The sequence below is a fragment of the Marmota monax genome, unplaced genomic scaffold (assembly GCF_021218885.2).
Source record: "Marmota monax isolate L192 unplaced genomic scaffold, Marmota_monax_Labrador192_F-V1.1 WCK01_AAM20220418_F8-fsc00404, whole genome shotgun sequence".
NCBI classification, from domain to species: Eukaryota; Metazoa; Chordata; class Mammalia; order Rodentia; family Sciuridae; genus Marmota; species Marmota monax.
In genome coordinates, this window is record NW_026694380.1 from 250,188 (window position 1) to 266,949 (window position 16,762).

The 16,762-nt window shown below is 44.3% G+C and overlaps 1 protein-coding gene and 1 non-coding gene across 2 annotated transcripts; one reads left to right on the forward strand and one right to left on the reverse strand.

Annotated features, from left to right (window-relative positions):
• Positions 1 to 529: 529 nt before the first annotated feature.
• On the forward strand, positions 530 to 16,757 carry Msh5 (mutS homolog 5). Its single transcript, XM_046467826.2, has 25 exons — positions 530 to 741; positions 1,109 to 1,264; positions 1,649 to 1,772; positions 2,250 to 2,330; positions 2,478 to 2,540; positions 3,993 to 4,114; positions 4,245 to 4,354; positions 4,600 to 4,635; positions 5,082 to 5,164; positions 5,787 to 5,832; positions 9,858 to 9,996; positions 10,102 to 10,164; positions 11,848 to 11,976; positions 12,492 to 12,564; positions 12,872 to 12,981; positions 13,222 to 13,302; positions 13,774 to 13,861; positions 14,081 to 14,270; positions 14,386 to 14,512; positions 14,890 to 15,039; positions 15,372 to 15,446; positions 15,602 to 15,745; positions 15,931 to 16,068; positions 16,204 to 16,277; positions 16,506 to 16,757. The coding sequence occupies exons 2-25, from the start codon at positions 1,121 to 1,123 to the stop codon at positions 16,615 to 16,617; spliced, it is 2,502 nt and encodes an 833-aa protein (XP_046323782.1). The 5' UTR covers positions 530 to 741; positions 1,109 to 1,120; the 3' UTR covers positions 16,618 to 16,757.
• On the reverse strand, positions 12,751 to 12,823 carry Trnaa-agc (transfer RNA alanine (anticodon AGC)). The gene has a single exon. It is a non-coding gene; the product is annotated as a tRNA-Ala (tRNA).
• Positions 16,758 to 16,762: the final 5 nt, after the last annotated feature.

Here is a 16,762-nt window from a genome sequence, read left to right on the forward strand (position 1 = left end):
AGTGTGTAAGTGTTCTTATTTGTTCTACTGCTTTCAGAATTTGGTATAATTTGAATAATTCATTGTGGGTGGGGATAATAAATTAGCCCTGTAGTGCCCTTGTGGGGATGGTCATACTCTGGACCCAGGAAACAGGCAAAAATAGGGTTGAGATAGGAGTCCCACTTCTTATTTCCACTTGTTTATTTAAAACACTTATATAGCTCTTACTTTATTTGCCAGGCACTGTTCCAAATTCTTTATAAATATTAACTCAGAGGGTACAAATATTAACTTAGTTGCTGTTGGCAAAGGTTTAATGTTACTTTTCTCCACTCTCCAAGGGAAAAAAAAAAAAAAAAGTGCCTCTGGCCCTTTAAAGTCAGCCTCCTTCCGAAACCCCTGCCCAACTCCCCAGATCCCATCCAGGCTCTGGGACTCCACCCCGCGTCAATCAAAACCCAGAAACTGTTCGGGTCAGAGGCCCGCTGCTAAGCAACGATAGAGGGCGGGAAGTTTGAACCTTCTAGCACCGCCTCAAATGCGAATAGTCCAATGAACACCCAGATTCTTCTGCGCCTGCGGCCTACTCCACCTTCACGCCTGGTTGGATCTCTGAGCGGTCCAGGATCCTCCGACCAATAAGCCGCTACGGGGGTGGTGCGAGTGCGCGCGCATCCCACCCACGCGCCGACGAGCCCCTCCTGCAGGCTTGCCGTTGGTGGTGGTGGTTGGGGCTGTTTCTCGCGTGTAGCGACTGAGGTGACGGAAAACGCGGGAAAATGTCGCGAGTTGGTGCAGGTGGTGGGTTGGAGACTTAAGAGCAATAGGCTGTGATCATTGGGCGTGGTTGGCAGAAGCAGAAGTTAGACGTGTACAATTCGCCCCACAGGGCCCTCAACCCTTCTCCTTCCAAAGTACAATCTCCTTGTGACAGAAATGAGGGTGGGGCGCGTGGAGTTTCCTAGTCTGTTCTTTAGTGAAATAGATGAGCAGTCGCCCTCAGAATGCCCCCATATCTTGCAACCCAGCTTTTTACGCCCCTATGTCCCCAGTGGGTTTGTCTTTCCACGCACCACCATAGCTAGAATGGCACTTCTGAACCGCCCTCACTTTCCTATATCCGCAGAGTTCCAAGCCCATGACCTTCCAAGCAACCCCAGGCAGGACGCCTCAGGGACTGGGACCTGGGGCGGCCTCGGCCAGGTTCCCCAACTTGGTCCCAGCACCGGGCCCCGCGGAAGCCAACGAAGAGGAAGATGAGGAGGAGGAAGGACCAGCCGAGGTGTTCTAGAGAGCCAACCGGGAGTTGATAAAAATAAATAAATAAATAAATAAATAGAATAAAAGGGGTTGGGAGGACTGGGCAAGTCCCCTTCATGAGCCTCTGGTTCCAATGGGATGCTGTCTATCCCAAGAGATTTGATAAAATTATTAACAGGCTTGATGGATGCAGTTTGCCTGTAATCCCAGCGATTGGGGAGGCTAAAGCAGGAGGATTGCAAATTCATTTTGAGGCCAGCCTGGGTAATTTTTCAAGACCCTGTCTCGAAATAAAAGGGGCTGAGATGTAGCTCAGTAGTGGATTGCCTCTGTTCAATCCCTGATGGCAAAACCCTACAACTTACAGTGGTTCACATATTGATTTTCTTTCTTCCTTGTGGGACAGATCCATCTGTGTGTGTTATGGAATTCAGGATACCTGGGCATTGCCTACTATGACACTAGTGACTCCATTGTTCACTTCATGCCAGATGCCCCAGACCATGAGAGCCTCAAGCTTCTTCAAAGAGGTGGGGGCAGATCAATGAATCCCTCTTCTCTCTGGGATTGGAAATATGTTTCACTCATATGTACTTACCTGAAAATCAGTTTCCTAGTTGACAACCAGAGGCCCCTTCTGTTGGTTTTAGGAATCCATTTCCATTATTTTTAAAATATTTATTAATTGTTTATAATGTATCAAGAACTGCAGATAGTCCTGGTCAAATCAGTTATTTTTTTTGTGTGTGTGTGTGTTCTAGGGATTTATAGTCTATTGACAATTTCCAGGGCATCGCTCTTGCCTCCCACCATCCTGATGGTCACTATCTTTCTAAATCTCATTCCTTTTACCTCTATTCCTGATATGTGGAGCACCTCCTCCTTTTAGAGGGAAAAAATAAATAAATTCTTGAGAGGGAACAAGGGGCAAAAAGAGAGCTACAGTTTCCCTTTTAGTCAAAGGATAAAGATCCTTAATCTCATTTATTCTTTGTTCTCTTTCTAAGTTGTGGATGAAATCAATCCCCGGTCTGTTGTTACCAGTGCCAAACAGGATGAGAATATGACTCGTTTTCTAGGGAAGCTTGGTAAGGAGTGGGTTGGGAAATGGGATAATAGTAAAGGATTGAGATATGTAATGTTGCAGGAAGCTAGAATTGGGCTAGAGAGAGTGGGACAGAGGTAAAAGAACTAAAATGTACAGAATGATGGCTTTGTCTTTGCCTCCCCCACAGCCTCCCAGGAGCACAGAGAGCCAAAGAGACCTGAAATCATACTTTTGCCAAGTGTGGATTTTGGTATCTCCTTCTTTTGCTTTGCCAATAACCCATCCCAGTGTCAGGGCTATGGAGCTCTAAGGGGATGATTGAGACAGTATTGAGATTGGTGAGCCAAGTGGGTGGAGGTTGGAATGAACTCAGACATTTTATACCCCAGTCACCTTTCCTTCTGCTTTCCTTTCTCCTAATTCCACCCTATCATCAGAGACCTCCCCTCAGATGTACTGCTTACAAGAGTGATTTATTGCTTAAAAAAAAAAAAGTTAAAAGGCACTCAGTGGCTCTGATGATTCATAAGACATTTCCGTAACATTCCCAGGTTTACAAAATAGACAGAGAATGTTCTGTTCTATTCTAATTTGATGTTAAGGCAGTAACATTAATTCCTCTATCAATATAATCATCTTTTTTTTTTTTAGTTGTTGATAGACCTTTATTTTATTTATTTTTATATGGTGCTGAGAATCGAACCCAGTGTCTCATACATGCCGGGCAAGTGTGCTACCAATGAGCCGCAGTCCCAGTACTCAGCATTATCTTTTAAACCAAATCTCCAATTCCAGATAGATAGCTTTCTCTCCTAAGTCATTAATCTTTCTCAGGTTGTGCTCTCAAACATATTTGCTTTATATATGTAATAAAAGGAGTATTAGACTAAGAATCTGAAAATATTTTTTTTCTTTTTCTTTTTAGGGAATGAATTCAGTAGTGCTTAACCACTGAGCCACATCCCCAGCCCTTTTTTTTTGTATTTTATTTAGAGACAGGGTCTCATTGAGTTACTTATGGCCTCACTGAGTTGCTGAGGCTAGCTTTGAACTCTCAATTCTTCTGCCTCAGTTTTCCTAGTTGCTAGGATTACAGGTGTGCACCACCACACCTGGCTCTTTTTTTTTTTGGTACCAGGGATTGATTTCCAGGGTGCTTAATCACTGAGCCACATCCCCAGCCCTTTTTTGGTATTTTATTTAGAGACAGGGTCTCACTGAGTTGCTTAGGGCCTCACTAAATTGCTGAGGCTGGCTTTGAACTTGAGATCTTCCTGCCTCAGCCTCCCTAGTTGCTGAGATTACAGGTGTGCACTACCATGCCCGGCTAAAATTTTGGTTCTTGCTTCAGCTTTCCATTAATTATCTATGTGAGCTTGGGCAAGTCACATCATCTTTCTTGCTTCTATTGTCTTATTCTTAAAATGGGGTGAAAAAACCTGGGCATAATAACACATGCCTGTAATCCCAGCAATTTGGGATGCTGAGGCATGAGGAGCATAAGTTCAAGGCCAGCCTCAGCAATTTAGAGAGGCTCTAAGCAACTTAGTAAGACCCTGTCTCAAAATAAAAAGTAAAAAGGGCTGGGCATATGGCTCAGTGGTAAAGTGCCCCTTGGTTTAATCCCTCCTATCAAAAAAAAAAAAAGTGGGGTGAAAAATTTAGCTATGAAATCTTTCCCTCCCCTACTGCCCCAAAATAGGTCTGGAGATAAGCAAACAACGTCTCCTTTCTGGAAACTACTCCTTTGTCCCGGAGTCCATGACTGCCACTGAAAAAATCCTTTTCCTCTCCTCCATTATTCCCTTTGACTGCCTTCTCACGGTATGTTGGGTCCTGGGGTTGGGTTCTGTATTATACTGGCCTATCTGTGGAAAATAATAGTTTTCCCTAGTGTTGACCAGCTTCCAGGACGTTATTATGTCCCCCAACTCCACTGCTGATTCCCTCCCAGGTCCGGGCACTTGGAGGACTGCTCAAATTCCTGGGTCGAAGAAGAATTGGAGTTGAACTGGAAGACTATAATGTCAGCATCCCCATCCTGGGCTTTAAGAAATTTGTGTTGTAGGTGATTTGGCTTAACCTCAATCAAAGTAAAGTGGGATTTGGAGGCTTAAAAAGTAAGCCAGGGGTAGGGGACAGTGACCCAGTTAGTGAAGTGCATTTGAACAGGAGAACCCGAGGGGCTATGGAGCTCTGAGAGGATCAGGACACTATTCAGAGAGGAGAGCCAAATGGGTGTAGGTTGTAATGAACTCAGACCTTTTATACCTCAGTCGCCTTCCCTTCTGTTTGCTTTCTGTCCTCAGGACCCATCTTGTGAGCATAGATCAAGACACTTACAGGTGAGGAGGTGGAGGCAGGCTGCCATCTCTAGGGGATAGAAGGATTAAGGTTAATGCTCTAATAATCCTAATGAGGTTCTAATTTCCCTAATCCTGGGGCTATTAAGATATCTTTCCCTGAAGGAAAGGAAAGGGGCGGGGGTGAAAGGAAAAAAGGAAGAAAAGCACAAAGGTATCACTTTGTTTTTGTGTCTTTTTTTTTTTTTGGGGGGGGGGTGCTAAAGATCAAACCCAGGGCCTGGCATGTGCTAGGCAAGTGCTGTACCACTGAATTATACCCCTGGCCTGCCACTTTTCTTTTCTGAATGGAGAAACTAAAGCATAGAAGAGTGAGAGATAAACCTTACATCAAGACTTGATTTTAGAAGGATGTTTCTAGTCCCCATTCTGTTTTCTCAGTCTTCAAAAATCATGTAACCCCAAAATCTTTCATTTCTCTCTGATAGTGTTCTACAGATTTTTAAGAGTGAGGCTCACCCCTCAGTATACAAAGTGGCCAGTGGACTGAAGGAGGGGCTTAGCCTTTTTGGTAGGTGTGTCCCATCCCTAACCCCACACTACAAAAACCTGTGATAAAAGCTGTTGACTAAAGTGTGTCCTATCCCCTCTTTCCCACTTTACTCCCATTGCCAGCTGTCTCTTCTAAGCTAGTTCAGCTTTATTATCATCTTTGTACCTGCTCTGAGGTTAAGCATCTCTCCATACTCTAACTGTATAGTATTTGCATATAGTTGTGATTTTACCAGTACTATGTTCATTCCCCTGGTCTGTGTGAATGTTTATATAGCTGGATACCTGCTAAGAATTTTGGGAGGGCCTATGCTTGCAGGACAGCTTCTCAAACTATTGAGTTGTGTAACTTCCATAAGTGCCTGTGTTTGATTAATAGTCTTTACAGCCTTTTGGATGTAAGGTATATTACAAATGTGGCCCCAAGTATCTGCATCTCTCAATGAGTTGTGTCTAATTGTTACATATGTGTGTTGGGCTCTTTGTGAATGTTACGTTATGCCTGCTTCCTGTATTTTTCTGGCTGAGCTTTGCCATAAGTGTCCTTCCCTTCCCCAGTCTCCATGGAATGAATCCTATGTCTGGGTCCCCAGGCCAGCCTACCTTGTAACAAGCTCACTCCCTGCCCATACTCCCCACAGGAATCCTCAACAGATGCCGCTGTAAGTGGGGAGAGAAACTACTCAGGTGAGTGGATCTGACAGACACATGCTACACACTAACGCATGGGTCTCATGTACATACTACATACTGAGTCCTATTAATAGCAGTCTACAGACTCACACATACCACTCCATCTACCAGTAATAATAAAACAACTACCCTGTTCTGAACTCTGGCTAAATGCATGTAATTAATTCTTACAATAATCCCATGTAGTAGCTAGTATTACCCTCATTTTTTGTTTTCAGAAAAGATACACCCTTTGATGATATACAGACATGCATGTATACAAGCAGCAGAAACATTACAAAAGTCACAAAACACTCATGTAACACTGGTAATATCTTTAATTATAAAAAACATATTTCAAGGGCTGTGGTTGTAGCTCAGTTGGTAGAGTGTCTGCCTTGCATGTGTGAGGCACTGGGTTTGAGCCTCAGCACCACATAAAAAAAATTTTAAATAAAAATTTTAAAACAAATAAATAAAATAAAGGTATTGTAACTGTCTATAACTAAAAAATTAAAAAAAAAAAAACAAAAACATTTCAAGCTGGGCACGGTGGCACACGCCTGTAATACCAGTAGTTCAGGAGGCTGAGACAAGAGGATCGAGAGTTCAAAGCCAGCCTCAGCAACAGCAAGGTGCTAAGCAACTCAGTGAGACTTGGTCTCTAAATAAAATACAAAATAGGGCTGGGGAAGTGACTCAGTGCCTGAGTACCCCTGAATTCAATCCCTGGTACCACTCCCCCGTAAAAAAACAAACATACTTCAAGGGCTGAGAATGAGTCAATGAGAGAGCACTTGTCTAGCATGTGTGAGGCCTTGGGTTTCGTTCCTGGCACCACAAAAAAAGAAAAAAAATCAAAACTTGAGTTATTCTGTGATGATTCCTAAATTTATGTCCCTAATTGTGAACTCCACATGTGTAATGCTAATTATATACTAATGCCATCCATAGTTTCCTCAAGCACCTCAAACTCAGGACATCCAAAACTAGTGTCCACAAAAACTGCTGTTCTTGCAGCCTTTTTTGGTTAATGGCATTGCTGGCAGTACAGCTTCTCAAACTATGGACCTCGGATAGATGCTTCTACCCCTCACCCCCATATTCAATTATTCACTAATGTCTATTGATTCTATCCTGAAATGTCTCTCTTAGCCATCCTTTCTTGGTCTTTCCACTGCTCCAATTGTAGCTATAGTAATTTCTTACCTGGAACTTTGCATTTACCTCCAGATTGGTCTCTCTGCCTCTTATCTCTTCTTTTTCCAATTCTTCATTCTAAAATACTTGACATACCAACACAGAGGTCTGATTGTGTCATTCTACTTTCTTTTAAACTTTGAAGTAGAAACAAAATAACAGGAAGCTGTCCATAATATTACCTTCAGGATGAAGATGAGCTTTTTTTGCACTCGACCAATGAGCCACATCCCCAGCCCTATTTTGTATTTTATTTAGAGGAAGGGTCCCACTGAGTTGCTTAGTGTCTTACTTTTGCTGAGGCTGGCTTTGAACTCACAGTCCTCCTGCCTCAGCCTCACAAGCCACTGGGATGACAGGTATTTGCCCTCTTGCCTGGCATTACAGATTAGCAGTATGGGCTGGGGCTGTAGCTCAGTAGCAGAGCACTTGCTAACACGTGTGAGGCACTGGGTTCAATCCTCAGCACCACATAAAATGAAAGTATGCTTTTCATCTGTAACTACAACAATTTTTTTTTTTTTAAGATTAGCAGTATGGGGCTGGGGTTGTGGCTCAGTGGTAGAGCGCTTGCCTAGCACATTGCAAGATGCTGAGTTTGATCCTCAGCACCATATAAAAATAAATAAATAAAATAAAGGTATTTTATCCAATTACAACAACAACAAAAAAGAAATTAGCAGTGTGATGCTGCAGTATGATGTTCAGGCTGTCTTCCATTCAACCCAATTTTAATTTGCACTTACCTTCCCAAACTTCTAAGTCCTTTCCTACTGGATCCACTGTGCATTTTAGTTATTTAGGGATACTTGCTATTATGGAAACACGTCATGCTTGTGTTTATGCTTTTCATTTGGGAAAATCTTTCATCTATTCTCCCTTTGTCAAAATCTTATATCCTCTTAAAGAGGCAAACCTTGTTGGTAAAGCTTTTATAAGTACCTGTAAATAAATAAACATGTACCTTCCATGTGATTACACGGTGCTTGTTTTTCAATTGCACTGACATATAAAGTTAGAATTAGCAGTTAGTGAGCCTGCTTGCCTCCATAGCTGTGAACTTTTATCTAGTGGTCATTCCTGTTACCTCAGTGCCTAACACATGGCCTTGTTGGTAGTAGCACTGAGTGAATGAACATGACACACAAATCAAACATACCAGTCAAATCATCTCTAAAAACTCAAGAGTAGAAACCTTTCCTAGCCTACAGGTGTATACATTGCCTCTCCCTGCTGCAATGTATACCTTCTGAAGTTTAATTTAGAATAATCCCTGAGGTCATCGCCAAGTAATTGGTGGAGTAGTTTAATTACCCATCTCCAGTGCTTCAAGTGTAGATCTCTAATCTCAACCAGGGATGGAAGAAATTCCCAGTGGAGAAGAGAACAGGATTAAAGATGGGGAAGGAGTGCAGATTTCCCAGAGGGGATACACAGGTTATGGAATCAGCCTGAGTGATGAATTAAACCTGAACAGGGTGCTGAGAAGGTAACTGAATGTCACATTGTGCTCTAAAGAGCACTGTTCTGTCAGTCTGGAGACCTGAGTTTGAGACTCAGATGTACTTCTCATTATCAGGATGACCTTGGACAACTTACTTACCCATTAAGGGCCTCTATTCCTTAGGTGTAAAATTAGGGAATTGGCTTGGCTAAGGTCTCCGTGGCACAGTAGAAGATGAGTTAGAGATATCTACATGTTATATAAGAGAGTCTGCTCAGTGAGGCTCATGTCCTCTCCACAGAGGATGGAGTGGGTATTCAACTGCTGTGGTTGAAGTCCACTGTAGATCAGAGTGGAAGTGCCTAAAATCCACCCTTGAATCCAATTGGGTTTTCTGTTTCATTCTAATTTGAGCTGTTCTGACCCAGGGTAATCAGTTATAGACTGTAATGTGAAATACGTATCAGCAGGCTCCAATGTCTCTGCATGGTGGCTTTTAGATAAAATTCTTAATGGTTTGCTCTAATGTAGAAATGAATCCATGGGCTCTAGTCCTTTCTCTTCATAGCCATAGGGAGATAGGGATTCCCAGAATTCAGTAAACAGAGGAAACATTTATTTCTATGTACTATTTTTACTTATTAGGATATACTTCTAATAAGCAAAAATGAAAATAATAATATAAACCTCTGTATTTCCACCAGCCAATTTAAGACACTCTTGGATTGCCTCTGTAGCTTAGTGGTAGAGCATTTGCCTAATGGGTGCAAGACCCTGGATTCAGTCCCCAGCACTGGAAACAAAAAAAAAAAAGAGAGAAAATAAGAATAAAACTTATTCTTAAAGCCTCTTAAATGTTCCTCTCCCCATCAATCCTCTCTTCTTTGTAGAGATGTCCATTATTATGAATTGCAGGCTTATCATTCCACATGGGACAGTTACATATTTTCACAGGAAGAACAAGAAAAGACAAATGTCTGTGCTATTACCCAAAGATACTTTCACAGCTAAATACAGACATGCAAACTCGTACTGACTCACCCTCTCCTTAGTCACAGAGAGAACTACAGTGTTGGCACACAAATGCCTCAGCACACTGCTCTCCCTCTAAAATATTGACAAGCTCCATCACATATCCACATGGAATGACACATGGTCTTATCCATCAAACCATGATGTACAGACACACTCATACATCTTGCAGTTGTCAGTTGATATACATAAACACACCCGCATAGATAGGACATTGCACTTGCCAGTACGTTTCCGTAGCATGTCACCCGTACACATTGACACAATCCCCAGGGATTTCCAAACATATTTTGACAAATTGTGATCAAGACCGTAATGAAACAGATGTAATTTCTAGTCTTCCCTCCCAAACCCTCCTTTCCAGGCTCTGGTTCACACGCCCAACTCAGGACCTGGGAGAACTCAATTCCCGTTTGGATGTCATTCAGTTTTTTTTGCTGCCCCAGAATCTGGACATGGCTCAGATGTTGCATCGGCTTATGAGTCACATCAAGAATGTGCCTGTGAGCCCAGGGTTCAGGGCTGGGAAGTGGGGAAGGACATTAGCTTCTTGAGGGGCATTCAGGTGGGAGAGAGAAAATGGTGATTTTCCCTTTGTCTGACTGTAGCTGATTCTGAAACGCATGAAGTTGTCCCACACCAAGGTCAGTGACTGGCAGGTTCTGTACAAGGTAAGGTTTCCCTTTTTTGGTAAGGCAGGGTGGGTACCAGGGATTGAACTAAGGGCACTTGACCCCTGAGTCACAACCCCAGCCCTTTTTCGTATTTAGAGACAAGTTCTCATGAGTTGCTTAGCATCTTGCTTTGCTGAGGCTGGCTTTATAATCAAGATCCTCCTGCTTCAGCCTCTTGAGCCATTGGATTACAGGTGTGTGTCATTGTGCCTGGCAAGGCTTCCCTTCTTGAACCCCGGAAGTCCAAGTTAAGCCTCTTGGCCTATGTTCCAGACTCTCTTAATTAACTCTAATCACCTTGTCCAGCTTTATTCCATCACTTTTTTTTGGCATCAGGGATTGAACTCAGGGGCACTTGGCCCCTGAGTCACATCCGCAGCCCTATTTTATATTTTATTTAGAGACAGGGTCTCACTGAGTTGCTTAGCATCTCATTTTTGCTGAGGCTGGCTTTGAACTCAAGATCCTCTTGCCTCAGCTTCCTGAGCCACTGGGATTACAGGCATGTGCTACCATGCCTGGCCCATCACTTTTTAAAAATTATGTATTGTGGAAAATGTAAAAAATATTTAGAGGGCTGAGGTTGTGGCTCAGTGGTAGAGCGCTAACCTAGCACGTTCAAGGCCCTGGGTTCAATCCTCAGCACCACATAAAAATAAAATAAAGATATTGTGTCTAACTATAACTAAAAAAATAAATATTTAAAAAATATTTAGAGAGAATAATATTATTAATCTTATGCAATTTCAACACACATTCACTCCTGCCAATGTTGTTTCATCTATCTCTCTTCCTACTTTTCCCTTTTTAGATTATTCTGAATTCCAGCCACTATTTAATTTTATTCATACGTATTTCAGTGTCATTACTAAAAAGAATTGTTATTATTGTGTGTGGTACTGGTAATTGAAGCTAGGGCTGCTCATGCTTAGCAAGTGCTCTACTCCTGGGCTACATACCAGCCTATATTTTTTTAAGATTAATTTTTTTTATAACTACTTATTTTTATGTGGTGCTGAGGATCAAATCCAGTGCCTCCCACATGCTAGGTGGGCACTCTACCACTGAGCCACAACTCCAGCCCTGGCAGCCTGTATTTTTAAATTTTGAAACAGGATCTCCCTAAATTGCCCAGGCTAGCCTCAAACTTGCAGTCCTTCTGCCTCAGCCTCTCAAATAGCTGTGGTTACAGGCATGCACCATTTGTACCTGGCTACCTAGAATGTGAACTCATTTGGGTCAGGGGTCATTTATCTTTTGTCTGTGTGGCCTCAGTGTTTAGTACAGTGCCTGGCACAGTTTTATAGTTGCCATCTCCTCTCCATTTGTTTTTGTCTTTAAGATCTTCACTTTGTATTTTTTCCTTTTCGTCTTTGGTTTCTTTGTTTTTGGTACCAACAATTGAACCCAAGGGTGCTTAATCACTGAGCCATATCCCCAGCTCTTTTTATTTTTTATTTTGAGACAGGGTCTAACTAGGTTGCTTACAGCCTTGCTAAGTTGCTGAGGCTGGTGTCCAACCTGCAATCTTTCTGCCTCAGTCTCCTGTTCCTTTGGCATTACAGGTGTGCACACCACACTCAGCTTCTTATTATTCTCCGTTCTTTTCAGTCTGTCACTGTCCCCTTCCCTTAGCCCAACCTGGGTGGGGGTCACCTTCCTTGCTGCATTTCTTCTCAGACCGTGTACAGTGCCTTGGGACTAAGGGATGCTTGCCGCTCCCTGCCCCAGTCCATTCAGCTTTTTCGGGACATTGCCCAAGAATTCTCTGACGACCTGCATCACATTGCCAGCCTCATTGGCAAAGTGGTGAGTGGAAGGAAAGAGGGCATATTGAGAGAGGGAAGAGGAATGGGGCTGGAGAATGGAAAAGGAGTGGGGTCTAGGGAATGTAGTATGGCAGATGGGGAAGCATGGGAGATGTTGAGGTCAGTTGGGTGACTGAAGAATTGTGTTGGGTGACTGATGGATAGTGAGCCTGGAGTGGTGACACAGGCCTGTAATCCCACTATTTAGGGAGGCTGAGGCAGAAGGATCACAAATTCAAGGCCAGCCTGGGAGACCTTCTCTCAAAATAAAATTTTAAAAAATGGTGGCTAGAGAAGTAGCTTAGTGTGCAAGGCTCTGGGCTCAATCTCCAATACCATCATCACCACCACAAAAAATAAAAAAAAAATTGGATGGTCAGAGGAGGCGGCAGAACATCAGGAAAAGTGTCTGGAGAGTTAGGGTTAAGATAGGATTATAGGAGGAATTGGGCCCAAGGAGAGCAGGACAGAGATGGTGCTAGGTGATAAGAAACAGCTCCTTATCTGTTTTCACAGGTGGACTTTGAGGGCAGTCTTGCTGAAAATCGTTTCACAGTTCTTCCCAATGTAGACCCTGAAATTGATGAGAGTGAGTGTTGGGTGTGGGAATGGGCCTGTTAGCCCCCAAATAAAGCCTGCCCATCAGTGGGGTATCATTCTCAACAGACGGTCACTACAACTAGCAGCCAGATCAGGGACCTTACTTTTTTTTTTTTTAATATTTATTTTTTAGTTGTAGTTGGACACAATACCTTTATTTTATTTACTTGTATTTATGTGGTGCTGAGGATCGAACCCAGGGCCTCCTGCGTGCTAGGCAAGCGCTCTACCGCTGAGCCACAACCCCAGCCCCAGGGACCTTACTTTTAATATCTACATGCCTTCCACCCTCCTAGAAAAACGAAGGCTGATGGGTCTTCCCAGTTTCCTCACTGAAGTTGCTCGGAAGGAGCTGGAGAATCTGGACTCCCGTATTCCATCATGCAGTGTCATCTACATCCCTCTGGTGAGGGAAGGAGGGTGGCTGTAGCCTCTAGGGCTCTTTTAGAGGAAATATTAGGTTTATGAAAGACATATTGGTAGGTAAGAAATCTTGGAGGGAGGAGTCTGAAGATCATGAGCCTTTTGGTGACTTTAGCCTCCTAAGGGAGGCATGGGGTATACCTTCATGGGTTTTGGGGCTTCCTCTAGGCAGAGAAGGTGTCCAGTAGGTCACTTCCTGCTCTGTGTCCTTTATTTTCCCCAGATTGGCTTCCTTCTTTCTATTCCCCGCCTTCCTTCTATGGTAGAGGCTGGTGACTTTGAAATTGAGGGACTGGATTTCATGGTAAGACCCTTAACTTCTGTAGGAGGTGTAAAATGCAGCAGCTAGGTGAGGGCTTTGCCCCATCAGCACAGCCCAATATGAGATTTCTCCTCTGTAGTGGTGTTTTTGTTTTTTGTTTTTGCCTGCCTTCCTTTCTTTTTGGTACTGGGGTTTGGGGGTTGGACCCAGGGATACTATACCATTGAGCTATATCCCTACCCCTTTTTATTTTCTGGTTTGAGACAGGGTCTCAGTAAGTTCCCCAGGCTGGCTTCAAATTTGTAATACTCCTGCCTCAGCCTCCAAAATTGCTAGGATTATAGCAATATGTGCTCCATTGTGCCAGCTTCTTCTTTGTAGTTTTACTTTGAGCTCTACAAGTTATGACATGAAGGAGAGAGAAGTCAGAACACTGTAGGTACAGCTAGAAAAGTGGGAGAGGAGAGGAGGACCAAGAGATGCACAGCTCACAGCTCTAACCCTTGTACCCAGTTTCTCTCAGAGGAGAAGCTGCACTATCGCAGTGCTCGAACCAAGGAGCTGGATGCATTGCTTGGGGACCTGCACTGTGAGATCCGGGGTGAGGAAACCAAGAAGCTGGAGTTTCGTAATGCTTCCAATAGGCCCTTTTCTTTCTGCTCTTAGCCTCTCTTTCACTCTGACTCTACATATTCCTCTCTGAATGTCTCTGGGAGTCTCAGACTGAATTTATATGCCTGCTTTCGGGACCCTCTGTGGGCCTCTCTCCTTCACTTTCTCCTAGAAGTGACCCCTGGCTCCCTTCCTCACCCACTCCCAGACCAGGAGACCCTATTGATGTACCAGCTGCAGTGCCAGGTGCTGGCGAGGGCAGCTGTCTTGACCCGAGTATTGGACCTTGCCTCCCGCCTGGACGCCCTGCTGGCTCTTGCCAGTGCTGCCCGGGACTATGGCTACTCAAGGCCCCATTATTCCCCCCAGCTCCATGGGGTACGAATCCATAATGGCAGGTGAGAGGAGAGGGGGTTGGAGGCATAGATAAAAGGTGTGCAAAGACCTCATCTTCTGGAGGGTTCATTTGTCTGGATCCATGGACCATGTAAGGTACCTCTCCACCCACTACAGACATCCTCTGATGGAACTATGTGCCCGAACCTTTGTGCCCAATTCTGTAGAATGTGGTGGGGACAAAGGCAGGGTCAAAGTCGTCACTGGACCCAATTCCTCAGGAAAGAGCATATACCTTAAACAGGTGAGAAGGAGCCCTACAACCTGGGCCTTGGGCATCTTCTATATCTTTTTCACCCCCACCTGCCAACTAACTGAGGTTCTCTGCTCTTCTACTTCCATGTTCTCATTTTCTAGCTAAGGAACAGCTATATTCTAATGGATATTTCCATGGCCTAACCTTCCTTCACTCCCCTCTACCTAGGTACATGCCATTCCTAAGTATGCCTCTACCCACTCCCCATACCTCTTTGCTGATTCTGGACAGTGTGTTCTATACATTTTTTCTTCTATTACATTTGTCCATCTTTCTTTGATCTATCATTCATGCCTTCAGTTGAGCCTTGCTTTTTATTCAGCCCACACTACGAGGCTCCACATCCTGTCTCCTCCCCTATTCAGGTAGGTTTGATCACGTTCATGGCCCTGGTGGGCAGCTTTGTACCAGCAGAGGAGGCTGAAATTGGGGCAGTAGATGCCATCTTCACCAGAATTCATAGCTGTGAATCCATCTCCCTTGGCCTCTCCACCTTCATGATCGACCTCAACCAGGTCAAAGGGAGTAAAGGGAGGTGGGATCAGGGAAAGGGATAATGGGGAAGGAATTTGATCTGAGGAAAGCATTCCTTCTGTTGCATGTCCTTAATACTTGGGGCAGGGAGCACCCAGGTCAGAAACAACACTATGAACATTTATTGAACCTTTGCTTTGTGTGAGTCATTTGACAATGAAAGGATGAACTAAACATGCATTTCACCATGACAGAACTTGTAGTGCAGTAGGGTGGATACATATAAACAACTCTTTCACAGGCTGACTAGGGTTAGTAAGTAATAGGCTTCAAATGCTAATGAAACTTTCCTTGTCCACCTCCTGTCCAGCAGGTGGCGAAAGCAGTGAATAATGCCACTGAGCGATCTCTGGTCCTTATTGATGAATTCGGAAAGGGAACCAACACGGTGAGGGGAGAAACTGATGAGGAACTAAGGAGGGGAAATGGAGGGGAAAGAATAGGGATGTGTGGGCAGAAAAGAAAGAAAGGTTGGGAGAGGGAAAGGCCAGGGCACAAGCAGAGGGGAAGGTGGGTTTCACATCCTCTCACCTCCCTCTGCAGGTGGATGGGCTTGCACTTTTGGCTGCTGTGCTCCGACACTGGCTGGTGCTTGGACCCATGTGCCCCCACATCTTTGTGGCCACCAACTTTCTGAGTCTTGTTCAACTACAGCTGTTGCCACAAGGGCCCCTGGTGCAGTATTTGGTGAGGAAATCAATATAGTTCCTATGGGCTCCCTTGAGTGTTTCCCAGAAGTGAGACTGGCTCTTCCATTAGAGTGGGGGCTCCAGTACTCCCCTTCTTATTAGTTCCCACAGGGACTGGCCAAGGGTTTCAGGGTAGGAAGCCAGGATTAATGATATGTGCTTCCCCCTTCTATTCTCTTTAAGACCATGGAGACCTGTGAGGATGGGAACGACCTTGTCTTCTTCTATCAGGTTTGCGGAGGAGTTGCCAATGCCAGCTATGCCTCCCACACGGCTGCCCAGGCAGGGCTTCCTGAAAAACTCATTGCTCGTGGCAAAGAGGTGAAGAGATCCAGGCATCCAACTACCTCTGCCTCAGGGGTCCCTTCCTCTTGGACACCTGGGTTCCTGGGCCCACAGGATTTCTGATCCTAATTTCCTCTTCCCCACCCCTTCCACCTTCCTTCCTGTCCCTAGGTCTCAGACTTGATCCGCAGTGGAAAACCTATCAAGCCTGTGAAGGAGTTGTTAAAGGAGAACCAAATGCAAAAGTGAGTGTTCGGCCTGGTCTCTTCGTGCCTTCTCCTGCAGCTCCTCTCCCCTTCACAGAGCCTCGGAAGCCTTCTTTCAGTACTGTGCCCTTCAAGGACTCATTCCTTCTTCCTTAAACTCCTAAATCTTCAAGGTCATGGGTTTCTTGTGCCACAGCCTTTTCCCTCTGTTCAAGGACTCAGTTAACTGTTCTTCCATAAATCTCACCATTCTCTCCCCCACTTCAGTTGCCAGACATTAGTGGACAAGTTTCTGAAACTGGATTTGGAAGATCCCAGCCTGGACTTGGACATTTTCATGAGTCAGGAAGTGTTGCCTGCTGCCACCACCATCCTCTGAGTTCTTCCTCTGCCCTCCCCAACTACCTGAGACCCAGGGGCTGCAATGCCTTTTTGGTTTTCTTATCTTCTTTAGACCCAGAGTTCTCAATTTCCATAGAAATTTTGTTTCATGTTAGGAATAAAGTTTATTTTGGATAATGTTA

Coding starts and splice junctions, on each gene's coding strand:
- Msh5 (XM_046467826.2), top strand. CDS start 1,121: ATGACCTTCCAAGCAACCCCAGGCAGGACGCCTCAGGGACTGGGACCT. Junction 4,115..4,244: donor CCTTTGACTGCCTTCTCACG/GTATGTTGGGTC, acceptor ATTCCCTCCCAG/GTCCGGGCACTTGGAGGACT. Junction 13,303..13,773: donor TTGAGGGACTGGATTTCATG/GTAAGACCCTTA, acceptor CCTTGTACCCAG/TTTCTCTCAGAGGAGAAGCT.